General features: G+C 38.6%; 2 protein-coding genes across 44 annotated transcripts in view; both read right to left on the bottom strand.

Moving 5' to 3' along the window:
- The window catches only part of lrrfip1a (leucine rich repeat (in FLII) interacting protein 1a), a 52,710-nt gene extending 46,301 nt beyond the window's left edge, over positions 1-6,409 (bottom strand). For 5 of the 43 annotated variants that reach the window (XM_083537669.1, XM_083537673.1, XM_083537676.1 and 2 more), the window contains exons 1-2: positions 5,030-5,609; positions 495-581 (exon numbers count right to left, since the gene is read on the bottom strand). In XM_083537669.1, the coding sequence (XP_083393795.1) occupies positions 495-581; positions 5,030-5,119 (177 nt within the window). In that variant the 5' untranslated portion in view covers positions 5,120-5,609. Of the gene's footprint in view, positions 1-494; positions 582-5,029 lie in introns of all 43 variants that reach the window. The other 38 variants (XM_083537662.1, XM_083537661.1, XM_083537701.1 and 35 more) reach the window with 20 other exon arrangements.
- A 4,551-nt stretch (positions 6,410-10,960) lies between these two features.
- The window catches only part of rpe (ribulose-5-phosphate-3-epimerase), a 31,357-nt gene continuing 24,640 nt past the window's right edge, over positions 10,961-17,677 (bottom strand). Inside the window, exons 4-6 of the mRNA XM_083537830.1 lie at positions 16,021-16,155; positions 13,001-13,087; positions 10,961-12,289 (exon numbers count right to left, since the gene is read on the bottom strand). Of these exons, the coding sequence (XP_083393956.1) occupies positions 12,167-12,289; positions 13,001-13,087; positions 16,021-16,155 (345 nt within the window). The 3' untranslated portion in view covers positions 10,961-12,166. The remainder of the gene's footprint in view (positions 12,290-13,000; positions 13,088-16,020; positions 16,156-17,677) is intronic.

Genomic DNA, 17,677 nt, shown 5'->3' with positions numbered 1-17,677 from the left:
AAATGGAGCTTTTCATTTCTTAATCCTAAATTATGATTTTTAATAAAACACTAAAAATAATTAAATGTAATGACTACAGTATGAAAATCACCTTTATAAAAAAAAAAAAAAAAAATCATCTCTCTCTCTCTCTCTCTCTCTATATATATATATTGTAGGTTTTCCACATATCTGTACTTTACTGAAGTATTTCCATTTGGGGAGATTTTAACTCCACTACATTCCAAAGTCAAATATCTTCTTACTACTACATTTTGTAAAATCAGTCATTCCTTTTTATGTACAAGAGGATAAAAACTGAACTAGTCAAGCACGCAGCAAGCCACCAATCAGGGTAGAGCTTGCGCTCTGTTTTGAAATTGTTTTGATTGGTATCTACTCAAAAATGTAGTTTCTGTATGATCATAAACAAAACTTATGTGAATTAAGTACACAATGATTTGTACGTGAAAACTTTGACAGTAACTGAAGGTATAATTTTAAATAGATTTTACCTCTTTTTGTTGTCTCTCCAGCTCCTTCATACGGATCTCCCGAGCCTCTGCTCTGGCAGCCCGTTTAGCTGCCAGTCTGGCTTCAGCCTTAGAGAGGAAAAAAAATACGTTTTACTATAATCTGTTAACCCTTATTCAATCCAATTCCAACCTAAAAACAAAAAAATCTGGATTCCATGAAATTTTTCATAATTCTGGAAAAACGTAATTAAAGGCCCTACAAAACAACCTAAATGAGTGACCTCAAGTGCAGGAAAATTACATAAATTTAGTTTAAAAATCTGATATTTAATGTTTATGCAATAAAATGTTCTATGCTGTTATATTCTCAAATTAAATTACATCAATAAAGAACAGCGTAAAGGAGAGAGGAAGAAATGGGTTAAAATGGACGATGTAGATGAATCTGTTAAAAATAAGTCTGGTTCTTATTGTTACCCTTAAAATATACTTCAGAAAGGCTAATGCAGAAAAACTTTCACTTTAATATATTAATTTTATTTTAATATTATGATAACAATTTTAATTATTGTTAATTAACTAGAAGGTTAATGAATATCCTGCATGCATGTATGGACTATCAATCCATATGTGTATATATGGTTGGTTTTTGCTACAAGAAAACATCTTGATAATATCACCTTTTATTTATGAGGAGAATTTATAAGCAAATTTCACATGCTAACACACAAAACTATGTACACCAAATATCCTAATATACTTAAACATCTGTTGGTAAATTAAAATTGGTCCAAGAGATTACATGTATTACAAACTTAATAGTGAACTTCTCTAACCAGCAGAGGAAGTTAGATAGCAGACATGTATACACAGAGCACACCCTTCCTGTACTATTCATAGAAAATGAGCTGATGTGAAAAGACCTTAAACACTACTTAGTTATAAAGGGTATACTGTACCACTGTGTGTGCGCGTGCTCGTGTACACACACACACACACACACACACACACACACACACCTCTTAATACTTGTTTAATTGAAATACAGTACTTGGGTGATTATATACACGCACTCAAAGAAATGCACCTTTTTTTTATTCATCAAAATACATGAAAAAAAAAAAAACATTCATTTGGGGTTCTATACCCCAAATATCAAACCAAATTTTTATTTTTTTCCTAAACAATGTTTCATATAAAGGATCTAAAGTCATGAATATCAATCACTGGTAAATTACTAGCCATGTGCACAACACAGCTAATTATACACATGTAAATTGTATAATATTATATATAATGGACTGTATACAAACATATAATCTAGGGATCACATAGCCACTGGAGAAGATATTTACTCTGAGGGATGAACAGTTAAACACTATAGTTGAAATAGTTGAAACTATTTGTTCATTCATCCCTCAGAGTAAACGAATAAATACATACACACAATAAATAAATTGAAACTCTGAAAACTGAAAGCCCTCACAAAAAAGAAAAAGTAGTTGGAGGCATCGAGTACCAAAGTATGTATACCCACCTTTAAGTGAGTCCTACATCACTATGACCTGAAATATGGTCATGCAAGCAAGACGCCATTAAACTAATATAAAGCGAGACTGAAACTGGCCATAATAAAGCAGCACTACATGTTAAGAAAACCATGCCAACTGTGAATAATGAAGGTAGCAGCAGTGAAAATATAATATAATAACAAAATATATTAAAAGCATGGAGGAGCACCATGTGAATGTGGTTCTAAGTTACTTAGGAGAGGTAAACCAGTAAGATTTCACTTGGGTCATCCAAATGTTAACCACAGTGCATTCTAGGGCTGCTGCTATTGATTATTTTAGTAATCTAGGGTTAGAGTATTGTATACGATTGTTTCATTGAATAATTGAGCAATCAGGTAAGAAGTATTTTCTCTTTGGTTTGAATCTTTGCCGTTTTTACCCATTCCTGCATTTTTCTATTCTGCAGCATCGTCTGTGTTTACCTGTCCAGAGAGCTCCAGAGTTTATTGGGTGGTGAGTCAATAATAAAGGTCCTTGAGAAACAGTGCTGTAGTTAAATTAACTAAACGAATCATTGAGGCAAATCATTTGCCTTAATTTATTTTTGTAAGCGCATTACACAAGAAATCGTTACAGCCCTAGTGCATTCTGCTTTTCTTAAAAAGGAATAAAAAAAAAAAAAGCACAAAAGGCCAATTATTATAAAAATTATGCTCATTTCACAGACTTGCTATTGCATGTTATGAACGGTCCACACAGTTAAATATGAAGACACTATTAATACATTTTGGCAAATTGTTAAATGCGGCAAAATATGTTTACTTCCCAGAAGAAACCCAAGTCTGAAACTCAAAGCAGATTATCTAAAACATCTGGTTCAACAAATTGCTGAAGAATTTGAACTATTACAGTGGTTTATTTTTGTTGCCGTTTTGTTTTTGCTGGGGTCTTTTCTGGCTGGAAAACTAGCAGCTGCTGATTATCCTTATTTGGCGATTTTCAGTGAGAGGCACACAGATTACTTTCACCTCTAAGCACTTACAAAAACCTTCTATCTTTAAAAAAACAAACAAAAAAAAAACAGTAATAGAAATTAACCTCTTTCTCCATTCCAGGTTAGTTTTAATCTGACATTTTTTTACAGAATCTTTCATTTTATATTTGTCTCACTTGTAGGAAAAAAAAAATATTTTGGCAAATATAAAATTTCAGACAAATGGCAGCATGAATTTTCACTACCATTAATATGTTAATTCCAATTCATCCTGGTCTTTGCTTTATGAAAACAGTTGTTTGGAGTTTAGCATAGACGTGTTGTTGCATAGAAGTATAGTTAACTAGCCAACTGTCTACCTTGATACTTTTAATTTTGTAGGCAAACTCTCTCAGTATGTTCTGGCTGCATCCTGTACCTGGGTGTTAACTCACATAGGAATGGAACACCTTACACCTTATAAGAGAGCATCCTCATCCCCAAACATTACAAATTCTTCAATTGAAATGAGACAAAACCAGACCATATCACCACATCACACATACAAAGGTTACAAAATTTAAGCATAAAGAAAAATGCCAATATAAAAAAGTAACCACCAAAATCCTGCCATTTCTTTCTGGCAGCATTTTAGCTATACTTTGAACTCGTAGAAATAAAAAAAGTAAAGTTAAAAAAAATTTTTTTAAATATATAAAATTCTTCCGTGATTTAAGTCTCTCCAATTAACCAAGAGTTTCATTTTTGTAAAATGGTCAGAAAGGAATACATGTGTGACACAGTAGTCATACAACACAGCCTAGAAATTCTAGGCCTTGGGCTTATCCTTATATCACAGTTGCCAGTGCTGACAGCTGACAGGGTAAGAGCCTTCTATTTTTACAACTCTTCTTACTGAATCAGTGTCCAAACACTTCATGGCTTCACCCACTAACACATATTACAGTCACATTAAACTATTCATGCCTCTAAGACATTTAAAATATTATATACTGTCCTATTGTCAAAACTTAAATAAATAACTATATATAGGCAATACTACCATATTTCTGGAGACTTATTATTATGCATGAGAGTGTGTGAGCATACACAAATAGAAGACATACAATATGTAGGAGGGTAAGAGGTAATGATGTTTTCACCATTTAGACCTTAAGAAACACAGTCAAATCTTTCTAAATGCTAACATAACACCATTGTGTGTGTGTGTGTGTGTGTGTGTGTGTGTGTGTGTGTACACCGTGGGGGCAGTGGAGCTGAGAACTTTTAGAAATTAAAGCAACTGCCCAACTGTCAAGAAATCACATTGAAAGCCTGGTAAGATTTGTGGTTGAGTTTATACAGCACTGAGAGCACTGTTCAATATTATATTCATTTTCAATCAAATTATATATTTATCTATCCCATTGCTTCTTATTATAACAGTGGATTTAGTCAATGTTTCAGTAATATATATATATTACTATATAAGCAATATGAAGTCATGTTTCTGGTCTTTACAGAGGTGGAAGATTCTACACAACACAATGAATTGGAAATCAGCTTTGCTGTTTAAAATGACAAAAATAAATCCTCTCGTATGCATGCATGCTCTACAACCTGGTACACGTGTTCCACACAATCTCCCTGCCAGGTCCAGCATGGCTTTTACCATCTGCTACACCACACCTGTAGCTGTATGTCAGTTATGTGCTGAGTTATGGCTGGAAATCCTCCAAGTTCGCACCTCAGTCTTACTCAAGAATTACTTCCTCAACCATCAGGTTCTACGTAGAAAACAGCCCACATTATCAAATCTTTTAAAAGAACCGGAGCCACGGCATTTACTTTACAGTGTCAGGCTGCTATTAAACTCACAGTGAGGCAGGGACAGAGATTAACTACCCGAGGTGTTGATCAAAAAGAAAGAAAAAGAAATTAAAACAAAAACGAAACCATTTTTACAACTAAAATTAAATAATACAATTACCTACTATTCATAAAAAATAGTTTACATTGTGAAGTGGAAGCAGTTGAAGTACACCCAGTCGCAGTTGTGTGTTATTTTAATAGAAATTGATTATTACCTCTCGTGCTATGACATTTAGCGCATCCTCCTCTGGAGTCACTCCGGTTCTGTTAGGAGTTCTTTTGCGTCCTGGCCCCTGAGAAGCCATTTAATATCGGTACTTTTTTCTACTTCAAACTCTATACTCAGTTTAAGTGTGAAACGGGTAGTCCTTCACGAAAACTGTAGCATTTCCTAACGCTGTACGTGTTTTCTTTATGTGCAAGAACAATCTCCAAAAAAGTACAACTGTTCGAGTTTCCGGTGCGGAAGAGTCGCGCGTGTATCCGCTCCTCACGCGCTTCCTTCTCTGTGGCGTTTATCAAAAAAAATAATACCGACGAAAAATACTTGAAAACTTATTATTTTTTTTTATTTTTTTTACTGTGAAAAGTCGAATTATCACGTCCACATGTTCATAACCACGTGTTGACCGGGTCCACTCGTTAATATAACTCCGAATCGAGATGTTCCGCTGCGTTGCAGTTGAGACGTTTAGTTTCGTCAGTTTCCTTCCTCTCACAGCGCGCGCGTGGTCAAGTCGGACATGCATGCACTATTTTATACACATGCGCGCGCGCGCTCGCGCACCCACACCCCTCATTAGTATTGATGGCAAGAGTTCGCTGCTAAAAACAGCTGCCTTATCGTTGCCCTTCTCAAGTCACGCGCCCGTCGCTTATATAAAGTTAGCGCATGGCGGAAAAAGCTGTTTAAATGGGCATGACGAGTTAATGTTAAAGCTGACAAATGAGTAATATTCAAGTTTTATTTTAACGTTTTTTATTTATTTATTTTTTTTTCATTATTATTTAACCCACCAACGTCTTCCACCTCCAGGTGCTGCAGGCTCCGTGGGTTCACGCTGATTCTGATTGTGGTTGTATGGTTGTTTGGTGTAGGCATCTTTTTCATTTTGTAAAAAAAAAAAAAGTGAGACGTTTTGCCACTTGATCCCACCCGGGCGCCTCCTGACACCTAGTGGTACAGAAGCGCACATTCAACTGCAACTAAGAAAGAGCTTTGAGGGTAACGAGTCAGCAAATCAACTGTAACCAACAGATGCATTCAGATGCATCATTTTTTTTTAAACCCCACCTCTCTCGGAAAGCTTGTGCATTTCTTGCAGCTTTTTTTGGGTATGCCTGATATATCCAGCAAGACTGTGACTGGTGAGACTTCTGGATTTTAATGGAATAATCAGTGCATTCACTTTAATTGAAATTCCCCGTAGACATTTTGATTACATCAGCATGTATCTACAGCAGTTTGAGAGGGTGCTTTCTTCAACATGGCACCACTGAGCTGGAAGCCAACATCAAATAAGAAAATGCTGTCCCCTGCACAGTTTAGCAAGCCCATGGGTAATCTTTTGCAACCCAGAAGGAAGAGTAAAGCTGGATTCACCTGGTTTATCAGTAGCATGGCTGCCTTGTGTTCTATATCTTTATAGGAAAAGAATTGTAATTTGGAAGTCTGGAAGATGCAAGGAGGAGCATATGGTGATGTATAAGAGGAGGAGAGTAAGGACTGAAAGAAGAATAAGATGGTGGAAACTGAAGGAGAAAGACTGTAGTGTGAGGTTCAGGGAAGAGGTCAGACAGAGGCTCAGTGGTGGTGAAGAGGTGCTGAATGATTGGGCAACTACTGCAGGAGTGATGAGGGAGACAGCTAGAAAAGTACTTGGTCTGACATCTGGAAATAGAAAGGAAGAAAAAGAGACGTGGTGGTGGAATGAGGAAGTGCAGGAGAGCATAAGGAGAAAGAGGTTAGCAAAACAATTGGGATCGACAAAATGATGAGAAAATTAGGCAGGAGTACAAGGAGATGCGGCAGCAGGTGAAGAGGGATGTAGTGAAAGCCAAGGAAAAGGTATCTCTGTGGACTATGATGTTTGTGGATGATATTGTGATTTATGGTGAGAGTAGAGAGCAGGTTGAGAAGAGCCTGGAGAGCTGGAGGTAGCTGCTGGACCCATCCATAACCTCCTAAAATGTAGTCATCACAGGTATCTCAGTCCAGGCCTTGGCCATTCCACCCACCCATCTCTACCTTTTAAAAAGTAGCAAGTCCATGGCCTGGCCATGGCCTCCTTACATAATCACTGCAGTAAACCAACTGCTAAAGCACAGGCTTTAACTGGTGCTTCAATACGCCGCAGTCACTTGTTTTGGATATACTAATTAATTGCAACAAGATCACAAAGTACAAAAGATTAAGTTTCAGCCAGTACAGACAGTAAAAAATATAATACTCTATGTATTTCACAGAATTCTTTATGTTGTATTATATGTTGTATTATATGAAGCACAGCTACTACTACTAATACCACTACAGTTGTCCCAAAGTATTGGGACATCTGACTTGTATAGCCAAATGTGTTTGTTCCCCAAACTGTTACCACAATGTTGGAGGCACACAATTGTATAGGATGTCTGTGAATGCAGTACAATAAAATTTTCCCTTCACTCTATCTAGTAGACCCAAACCTGTTCCGGCATGACAATGCCATGTGCACAAAATGAACTCCATGATGATATGGTTTAAATAGTGTGTAGTGGTAAATCTTATTTGGCCTGCTATGGAGCCCTGACCTCATCCCTACTGAACATCTTTGGGATGAATTGGAACGCTGACTGGCACCCCAGGCCTCCTACATCTGCAGCTGACTTTACTAACACCCTTGTGGCAGAATGAGCACAAATCTCCACAAGCACAATTCAAAACCTAGAGGAACATCATTCCAAAAGAGTGGAGGTTGTTATAAAAGCAAAGGAATCTAAATGTGGAAATAGATATTTAAAAAGCACAAATCTCATTTCAGATGCTCACACACTTATGTTCATATAGTGTGGAATGTAACTTTTGAATTGGATGATTTTAAATATTGTGAAGGACCCCACTCATCCTTCTCACAGTCTCCCCTATCAGCTGCTGAAACCAGCTCATACAAACCTTGAGAGGAACCAGTCTCAAAAGGAAAACGATCCTCATCGGGGTCTAAATCCATCCTCAAAGCTCCTGCTCTTACTCTGTAATTTAATGGATCCCCAGGCCGTTGATGTGAAACCATCCCCATCTGCAAAGAGTGGCCTCCAATCAAAGAGAACACCATCCACAGGCAGGCCGGGACGAAGTGGGCAGACCCGAGGAAAGGGAGAGGGGCAGGAACACTGGTCACTGCTGCCTCAGGAGCTTGTTTAACTTGACACACAGAAAGAGAGAGAGAGCGAGAGAGAGAGAGAGCGAGAGAGAGAGAGAGAGAGAGAGAGAGAGAGAGAGAGAGAGAGGTGACAGGAAGAGAAAGATATAGATTATTAGGTATCCTTATAGTTGTATGAAAGTTGATGTCACTGTGCAGTTTGGACTCCGGCAAGATTCGCTATGGCAGCATAACTAAAAGGGAGAACCAGAAGGTAACACAGACATGAGGGATCTCTGGGACAGCCCACCACACCACCATCAACAAACCAGAGTGAAAGTGTGAGATTGAGGGGACGACAGCATAAAATACAAATATTCCAGTTTACCAAACACTCTATATCCATAGTCCCTCCAGATCTGCTCCTTTACCTAAAAAAATCTACCGATCAATGGCTTGACTAAATACATATGTTTTCAGCCTAAACTTGAACACTAATTGGAAGGCTGTTCCATAACTGTGGGGCTTTATAAGAGAAAGATCTGCCCCCCTGCTGTAGTCTACATTATTTGAGGTACCAACAAATAGCCTGCACTTTTTGATCTAAGTAGGCGTGGGGGATTATATTGGTATAGAAGTTTACTCAGACACTGCGGCATGAGACTGTTAAGTGCTTTATATGTCAGTAGTAGTATTTTATAATCAATGTGAGATTTGATTGGAAGACAGTGTAGACTGATTAAAACAGGAGTGATGTGGACATAATTTCTAAGGACTCTTGCTGCTGCATTCTGGACTTACTGAAGCTTATTTATGCACTTACTCAAACACCCTGACAGTAAAGCTTAACAGTAGTCTAATCTTGATTTAACAAAATCATGAACTCGTTTTTTTCTGCATCCTGTAATGACATATTTCTAATTTTAGCAATATTTCTAAGGTGAAAGAAGGCAATCCTGGTAATATTATTCACATGAGCCTCAAAGTACAGACTAGGGTCAACAATCACACCAATGTTTTTGACTGCTCTACACACTGTGATAGAAAGACCATCCAGAGATGCAACGTAAGTAGAAAGTTTACTTCTATCTGCATGTGGTCCTAGTAAAAGGACTTCCTTCTTATCTGAGTTGAGCAGAAGGAAGTTATCAAGCATCCACTGTCTAATGTCCTTTGCACAGTCGACATTTGTATGCTGATCTCTCTCATCTTGCTTTGCTGAAATATACAACTGTGTATCATCAGCATAGCAATAAAAGCTAATACCCAGAGGCAACATATACAAAAGAAAAAGCAGAGGGACTAAGACAGATCCTTGCCAAACACCAAACTTTACCTCAGAGAGTGTGGAGAACTCACCATTTACATCAACAAACTGGTAGCGATCAGTCAGATAAGACCTAAGCCAGAAGAGAGCTGTTCACTTTATTCCAACAACATTCTCTAGTCTAGCAAGGAGGATATTAGGATCAGTGGTGTCAAAAGCTGATGATTAAGCAAAACAAGTAAGGAGACAAAACCCTGATCAGAGGCCAATAACAGGTCATTTACCACTTTAACCAGCACCGTCTCTGTGGTATGATGAGGCCTAAATCCCGAGTGATACATTAAAAATGTTTTATTCCTAAGTAGGTGTGAGCAGAACTGCTGTGCAACAACCTTTTCTAAAATGTGGAATATAAAGAGGAGAGCAACAACAGAAAAAAAGAAAATAATGCAGATACAATTTGAGAGCGTTAGTTAATTATTTACATCAAACATCAGATCTGATAATTTCAAACATCAATTGTCAGTATGCATATTGTATGTTCTAATCTGCTTCTACTGCACTCATGTTGTGTAGAGTTGGCAGAAGGAGTCATTAGGGGTTCTTAAAAGAAGTGGTGTACAATGTTCTGTAATTTACACTGCCTGGCCAAAAGTAATCACCACCAGGTTTAACTGAGAAAATAAGTAAAAGCGTTCCATTAAATACTTACTGCAGTAAATAATATTATTTAACCCTAAATGAATCAATGATGAAAAACCTTTTCATTTACTAAACCATGTTATAAGACAAATCCTGCTGTTGTAGAAAAAAAAGGTTACTCTGTTTCAGAAGGGTCAAAGAAGGTTAAGAAATATCCAACACATTATTAAAACCTGAAAAGATCGTGGTGAACCATCATCTTCAAGGATGAAATGTTTGGAAATAATCATGATCAGAGATCACTAAAATGTGAAAACAAAATGTAAAAAAAAACAACAGAACTCATATGATTAATACCGAAAGTAAAAAGTAAGACAATTTCCACACAATGCAAAGAGAACTTAATGAATTTGGAATTTAAAAAGCTGTTCTGGTTTATGGTTGCATCAGGGTAAGAAGGAAGTCGGATGGAGTGATTCACCAATCATCTATTGCTCATGTAACAAGCCTGTGCTGGTTTTATGATCAGGGGCTTCAGTTGTCCCAAGTCTAGGTTCAGCAATGTTAGGTGGCCAAGAATGGGCTCAGTTGACTATCTAAATATACTGAATGACTGTATTCCCATTTTGGATTTTTTTATTCCATGATGGCACAGGCATATTCCAAGATGGCAGGATTTATCACACTGTAAAAGAGTGGTTCAGAGAACATGAGAAATCATTGTCACACATAGACTGGTCCTGACTTTAACCCCCAGGGGGTTTAATAAAATATTAGTTTAACTTGCCTGGCTGCATATTAAACAAAAGGCTACATTTTACAAGTTTCTGTCTACACAATTTCACTTTCTACCTATACTGTTACAGAAGGGAAATTATTTGTAACCACACTATGCACTGTTAACCAGGTATGGATACGTATTTTTATTTGAGTTTATTCCTCAAATTGACTCATATCAACTTTTTCTCAAAACACTTCCAAAGAACCAAGTCTTTGCACGTCATTCTAAGCAATTAAGTTGTTCAGTGCATCGCCATGTCAGAATTGTTACATGAGGGTGTTTTTCTGTAGTTCATAATGGCCAAGATGTCCCGCCATATGCGTAAGTGTCACTGCAAAGGACAGTTTTTTGGTGTTGTTTTTTTTTTTTTTTTTACAAAATGTATGCATGTTTAAGCTTGAGACTGTATAGTTTCTCCAGCAGGTCCTCATGGAGGTTGGATATTGGATGGCTTCCATACTGTAGCAGGGTCTGATGATGAAACTTGCAAAACTTGCTCCGATGTTCACATGCGGTAAGATGTCCATTAAAAGAAAAAACAACAATTTGCATTGCACCCAGAACACCACTATATACTTTTTCCATTTGAAGCATTGGATCAGAATCAGCCTTCTTTCTTTTCATCCATTTTGCTTTGATAGGAAATAGAATGGCACTGCATAACATAATAGATCACAACACTACATCACAGATAAACAGGGCAAACTTGTATGAGGGGAAGCTGCATTTTAAACTGATTTTCTAAAAACTGGAACAGATATGAGTATTTTTCATTCATGGTCTGAAAACATTTGCAATTTTTTTTTGCAGCCAGTTTTCAAAGCCACATTTAAAATAAGGTTACTGGCCTTAAGTCTAAATACAATCTTAAAATTTGATATTTACTGCAACACTTTCTCACTCTTTGTTAATGTATTTTTTTTTACTTATATGGTTAGAACAAAATATAAATCTGATGTAAATAACCTAATAACCTCAGGCATACCCCAGATTTTATTTGCATGTATATTGTTTTCAATTATTTCACATTTCCTTAAAGGAAAAATTAATGGAATGTACAAGCTACAACCTTATTGTGTCTTAGGAAAATGTATATTTAGGAGGAATATCTGTTTTCAGTTTATTCTGACTGTTCTGAGGTGCTCAGCTACTAGCATACAAATAAAAAACATTCACACTGAAGAATCAATTGTAAAGTTAGTTATCTTTTTGTTTTGTTTTTTTTAAAGGCAATTAACAAGCTTTTAGATGTTTATTGAAATAGTTGAGACAGGTTAATATTTTATTAGATTGTTGTAAAAAAAAAAAAAAAAAGGTGCTATTATTAACGGTCAAGAGATCGTTTCTGAATGGCCTCAAGGATGACATCTTTGAGGAGGGCAATTACAGATCGAGGGTCTGCACTGCCCACTACAGCACTGCCTGATACAATCATGTTCGCTCCTGCCTAAAAAAAGAAAAAGCAGGAATCAAAATCAAAGACAGAAATACAACCTTTTAGCCAATTATATTTTAAAAACACAAGGTTGACAGCTTAATCATGGCTGGCTGTTAGCAGAAATAATCTGATCATGTGCTAGATACCCTGTACAACTTTAGATAGTCCTTTAAATATTTTCAAATATGTTTTTATTTTATAGAAGTCTATCTCATAATGCAAGCATATTACTTTTTCCCATTTAAACAATTATATTCTAACTTCTTAAGGACAGTCAAACAAAACACCTAGAAGTGAAGTACTCGTTAGCCTGCCACTTCCATGAAGCTTATCTTATGAAAGCAAATCCCACCTCTGCCTCATGGTCCATTGTGGCCTGAAAATATCTCCCATTGCATTACTTTTTTATTACACAAACACACAAGTCTGACTGCAGAATTAATTCATTAATTCAAAGCACAGCAATATAGAACCTATAACCGATTATTAAAAAAAGTGCCAGGAATATTGGGCAATAACTGAATTATTGCATATGTGTTAACTATAGAATTGACAATAGGTCATAATGAGTCAAGTTATAAGTAGCTACGTACAAACGCTATGCAAATCTTATACAGGAATGCAGATATTTTATTCGATCATGTTCTTGCTTGTGAGCTTCAGACTTGAACACCACCACCACAACATATTGTGGTGGGAACAACATTCATAAATTTGTACCTCAGCACAATGATGAATAGTGTCTGGTCCAACTCCTCCATCGACCTCAATATCTAGGGAAGGAAACTGACTTCTTAGCCAGCTGACCTGAGGAGAATGAAATAGTATTAACTATAATATATAATTAATTCTTAAAGTATTGAAATGACAAAGCCAAACAGCAGTTGATGAAAAACATTGTGAAAGCTGTGTAGAACACAAAAATGCATATCTCTCATAATCATTAAAAATCAGAAGGTCAGGTTTGAAGTCACAAAGATGAACCGCAAAATTCTGGAACTGAGATTAAGAATTGATTAAGTATTAAAATTGCCAAAGTGTGCAAATTACAGATTTAGCACCCATTAAACAATATATATTGGCTCAGAAAATGTCAAAGCATGATGGAAGTATTATTGGGTTTATGTATAGCTTGGTCTTATATGGCTGCTTATGGTAAACACTCAATAATCCTTATTCATGGAAGTAATGATAGTAGCTGTAATTGAATTATATTCGGAGTAGTGAAAGAAAGAACTAGGGAAACTAAAAAAAAAAAAAAAAAACATTATAAAATGCTAAAGGGAGCATTTCAATTATCATTATAGGTAGCATTACATGGACATGGGAAATTTAAGTGACATTTATTTAAGACCTAGAACAGCAAATTTAGATTTTTTTTTTTTTACATTTTTATTTTTAAGACCCCCCCCAAAAAACCTTGTGCCACAGCCAAAGGAATCTTTCTTCCGGCCTTTAAAATCAACAGTGCAGGTGCCTGTATTTTAAAGTACATGTTGCTTGAAGCTGTTGCTTTAACAAATCAGATTTCAAGTTTGTGACACATAAGGCCATCTAACAAGCATACAATAACGTCAGCATTTTCATATCCTGTAATTAGACGGTCAGACAGCACACTAGTCACAGTCTTTCTAAATGAGCTCCAGAGGTCCTGTGTGGAGATGTGCGAGTTCCAGTTCCAGAAAGACAACCATGAACCAGTTCTCCACCAAGCTGGGGATTTATGGCAGAGTGGCTAGGCGGAAGCCTCTACAGCCATGGCCAAAGGTTTGAAGAATGATACAAATATTAATTTTCACAAAGTCTGCTTCCTTACTTTTTATGATAGTAATTGCATTTCAGCCCTGCCACAGAATGACCAGCTGACATCGTATCAGCAATTCTTTTGTTAACACAGATGAGTGTTGACGAGGACAAGGTTGGAGATCACTTCGTCATGCTGATTGAGTTAGAATAACAGACTGGAAGCTTTAAAAGGAGGGTAGTGCTTGAAATAATTTTTCTTTCTTAATTATTGTTAGCTGCAGGAAACACGTGCAGTCATCATTGCTTTGCAAAATAAGGGATTTCAAGGTAAAGATATTGTTGCTAGTAAGGCAATCAACAATGTATCGGATCATCAAGAATATTAAAGAGAGAGGTTCAATTGTTGTGAAGAAAGCTTCAGGGGACCCAAGAAAGCCCAGTAGGCACCAGGACCATCTCCTAAAGTTGATTGAGCTGTGGGATCGAGGCACTAGTGCAGAGCTGCTCAGGAATGGCAACAGGCAGGACTAAATGCATCTGCACACAGTGAGGTGAAGACTTTTAGAGAATGGCCTGGCTTTAAGAAGGGCAGCAAAGAAGCCACTTCTCTCCAGGAAAGACCTTAGAGACAGACTGATATTCTGTAAAATGTACAAGGATTGGACTACTGAAGACTGGGGTAAAGTAATTCTTTTTGATGAATCCCCTTTCCGATTGTTTGAGGCAACCCGAAAAACGAAGAAAAGGTAGGCGCTACCGCCAGTCCTGTTTCATGCCAACAGTAAAGCATCCTGAGACCATTCATGTGTGGGGTTGTTTCTCAGCCAAGGGAGTGGGCTCACTCACAATTTTGCCTAAGAACACATCCATAAATAAAGAATGGTACAAGTACATCCTCCGAGAGCAACTTCTCTCAACCCTCCAAAAACAGTTTGGTGATGAAAAATGCCTTATCCAGCATGATGGAGCACAAGTGGTTTGGGGAACAAAACATCCAAATTCCAGGTCCATGGCCAACTCCCCAGACCTTAATGCCAATGAAAACCTGTGGTAAATCTTTACGAGCTGGGTGGACAAACAAAAACCAGCAAAAACTCTGATTTGGACCCTACTGAACATCTCTGGAGAGACATGAAAGTGTCTGTCTACCGATGGTCCCCGTCCAACCTGACCAACCTTGAGAGGATTTGCCCTGAAGAATGGCAGAAAATCCACGTGTACAAAGCTTGCTGCTTCGTACACAAAAAGACTCGAGACTATAATTGTTGCAAAGCAGCTTTAACTACTTAAAGAGTCAAAATTTTTATATAAAACTTTCTTTCGGCTTCTCCCATTAGGGGTCGCCACAGCGGATCATCCGCATGTTTGATTTGGCACATGTTTTTACGCTGGATCCCTTCCTAACGCAACCCTCCCCATTTATCTGAGCTTGGGACCGGCACTGAAAGTGGCTGGGGTTGGTTCCCTGACCGGAGATCGAACCCGGGCCGCAGCGGTGAGAGCGCCGCATCCTAACCAGGGAACCTAGTCAAAATTTTTTATATACATGTGATATTACAGTTATTTTTATAAAAAAAAACAACAGACATTTCTAGATTTTTGTTTTTACTTTTGTCATTTTGTGGTACTGAACGTAGATAAAATCTGAACGACTGTAGTATCAGGCTGCAACATAAGTGTGCCTTAATTCAGCAGGTTTTGTTGGCAATTACCTAGCATTGGCAAAAAGTAAAGCCAATTGGGTAGCCTATTTATTGTAAATATAATAATAAATGTATGAGGTCCCCTGGTGGTCTAGTGGTTAAGATGCAGCGCTCTCACCGCTGCGACCCGGGTTCGACCCCCGGTCAGGGAACCATCGCCAGCCACTCTCAGTGCCGGTCAGCGTAAAACATGTGCCAAATCAAACGTGCGGAGGATCCGCTGTGGCGACCCCTAATGGGAGAACCCGAAAGAAAGTTTATAATAATAAATGTACAAACACATGAACATACCTTTGGCATCATGTCTTCCATAAACTTCTGGCCACCAAATCCAGGCTCCACTGTCATAACTAAGGCCATGTCAATATGCCCGGCCCATTGTGCTAATTCTTCGACTGTGGTTCCAGGCTTGATAGCCACACCAACCTGCAAAAGAGTTTTTATAATCACCACATAGGTATACTATAGCAGTAAATAGTTAAAAGCTTAAAACAAGAAAGACAAGATCATGGTTTGACAAAAACACGTCTCTCTTTAAACACACACACACACACACATCAATGGGCCTCCATCTCAGGTACCAAAAGCGGCAAGCGCTCTGAACTCAACCGTCAGCAGAGTGCTGAAAGATGGCACTGAGGCGGCAGCTGGGAGAACAGTAAGGTGAAGAACCTTTCTCTCACTACAGGCTAAAGACGGCAGATGTGGAAGAGGAATTTCAACCGGACCCTCACAATGCATCGTACACCCTGACCCCTATGAGCAGATAGTGACTGTGGCAGAGTCTGTCGGAACCTGAGGCATCAGAGCGTGGCAAGAACGCCCTGCTACTCCTCCCACTCCGGCCACTCCTCACCCCCTTTCCTGGGCAACAGAACACTATCCCCTTCCTTTAACTTTCATTTCTGGTCCCTAATAGTCACTTTAACCCCGATAAAATTTTCCTGTATCTGTGTTCAGCCCGATGTGGCGGCGAGTTGCCACAGTGGTGAAGAATGCGGGCATGAACACAGATCGGTGGTTTCCCACACGATGGATGCGTTCGCCTTAAAGCATGGACACTGGGCTTAACTGCCACTGAAGGTGAGTTCGGCGCTAAGGCGGAAGTGATGTGATGACAGGCCTCCATCTTAGGTACCAAAAGGGGCAAGCGCGCCGAAATCAATTGTCAGCGGGGTGCGGAAGGACGGCGTAGCCCAGCACAGCAAACGAGGAGGCATGGCATTCTTACAAGACATGGCTGGAACTCAATTGGAGTGACGGCCCGTCGCTGTCTTTAAGTCCAGCGACGCTTATAAAAGGCAGCCGGGAGGACAGTAAGGTGGAGAACTTTGGGCTCCCGACTAATATCGGCTCTTCCCCCTCTTTCTCTCACTACAGGCTAAAGACAACAGATGTGGAAGAGGAATTGCCGCCGGACTCTCGCAAAGCCTCATAAGTGAATGAGACTCATCGGACCTGTGGCAGAAAGACCCTGACCCCTACAAGCCGATGGTGACTGTGGCAGAGTCAGCCCACCTGTCGGGACCTGAGGCATTGGAGCGCGGCGAGCACGTGGGAACGTCCTGCTCCATCTCCCGCTCTGGCCACTCCTCACCCCCTTTTATCCGGGCTTGGGACCGGCACTAAGAGTGGCTGGGGTTGGTTCCCTGACTGGGGATCGAACCCGGGTCGCAGTGGTGAGAGCGCCGCATCCTAACCACTAGACCACCAGGGATCGTGTTTCTGAATGATATTGCTGTTGATATTTTATCAATTCAACATGAAGTATAGAAGAGAGCAATGTTAAACATTAGATGCATTTAGTTAGGTAAAGACAATACGCGTGAAGTTAAAAGGTAATGAGATTTCCGTTTTCTGTTTTTTTTTTAACCAGCGAGGTATGCGTTCATTACTTTAATGCATTCAAAATTCGGTGTAAAGTTCCGCATTTTAACTCACGACGGTT

The sequence above is a fragment of the Silurus aristotelis genome (genome assembly GCF_946808225.1).
Source record: "Silurus aristotelis genome assembly, chromosome: 3".
NCBI lineage: Eukaryota > Metazoa > Chordata > Actinopteri > Siluriformes > Siluridae > Silurus > Silurus aristotelis.
The sequence above is the reverse complement of the archived record's forward strand: the minus strand, read 5'-3'. Positions and strand labels throughout refer to the sequence as shown.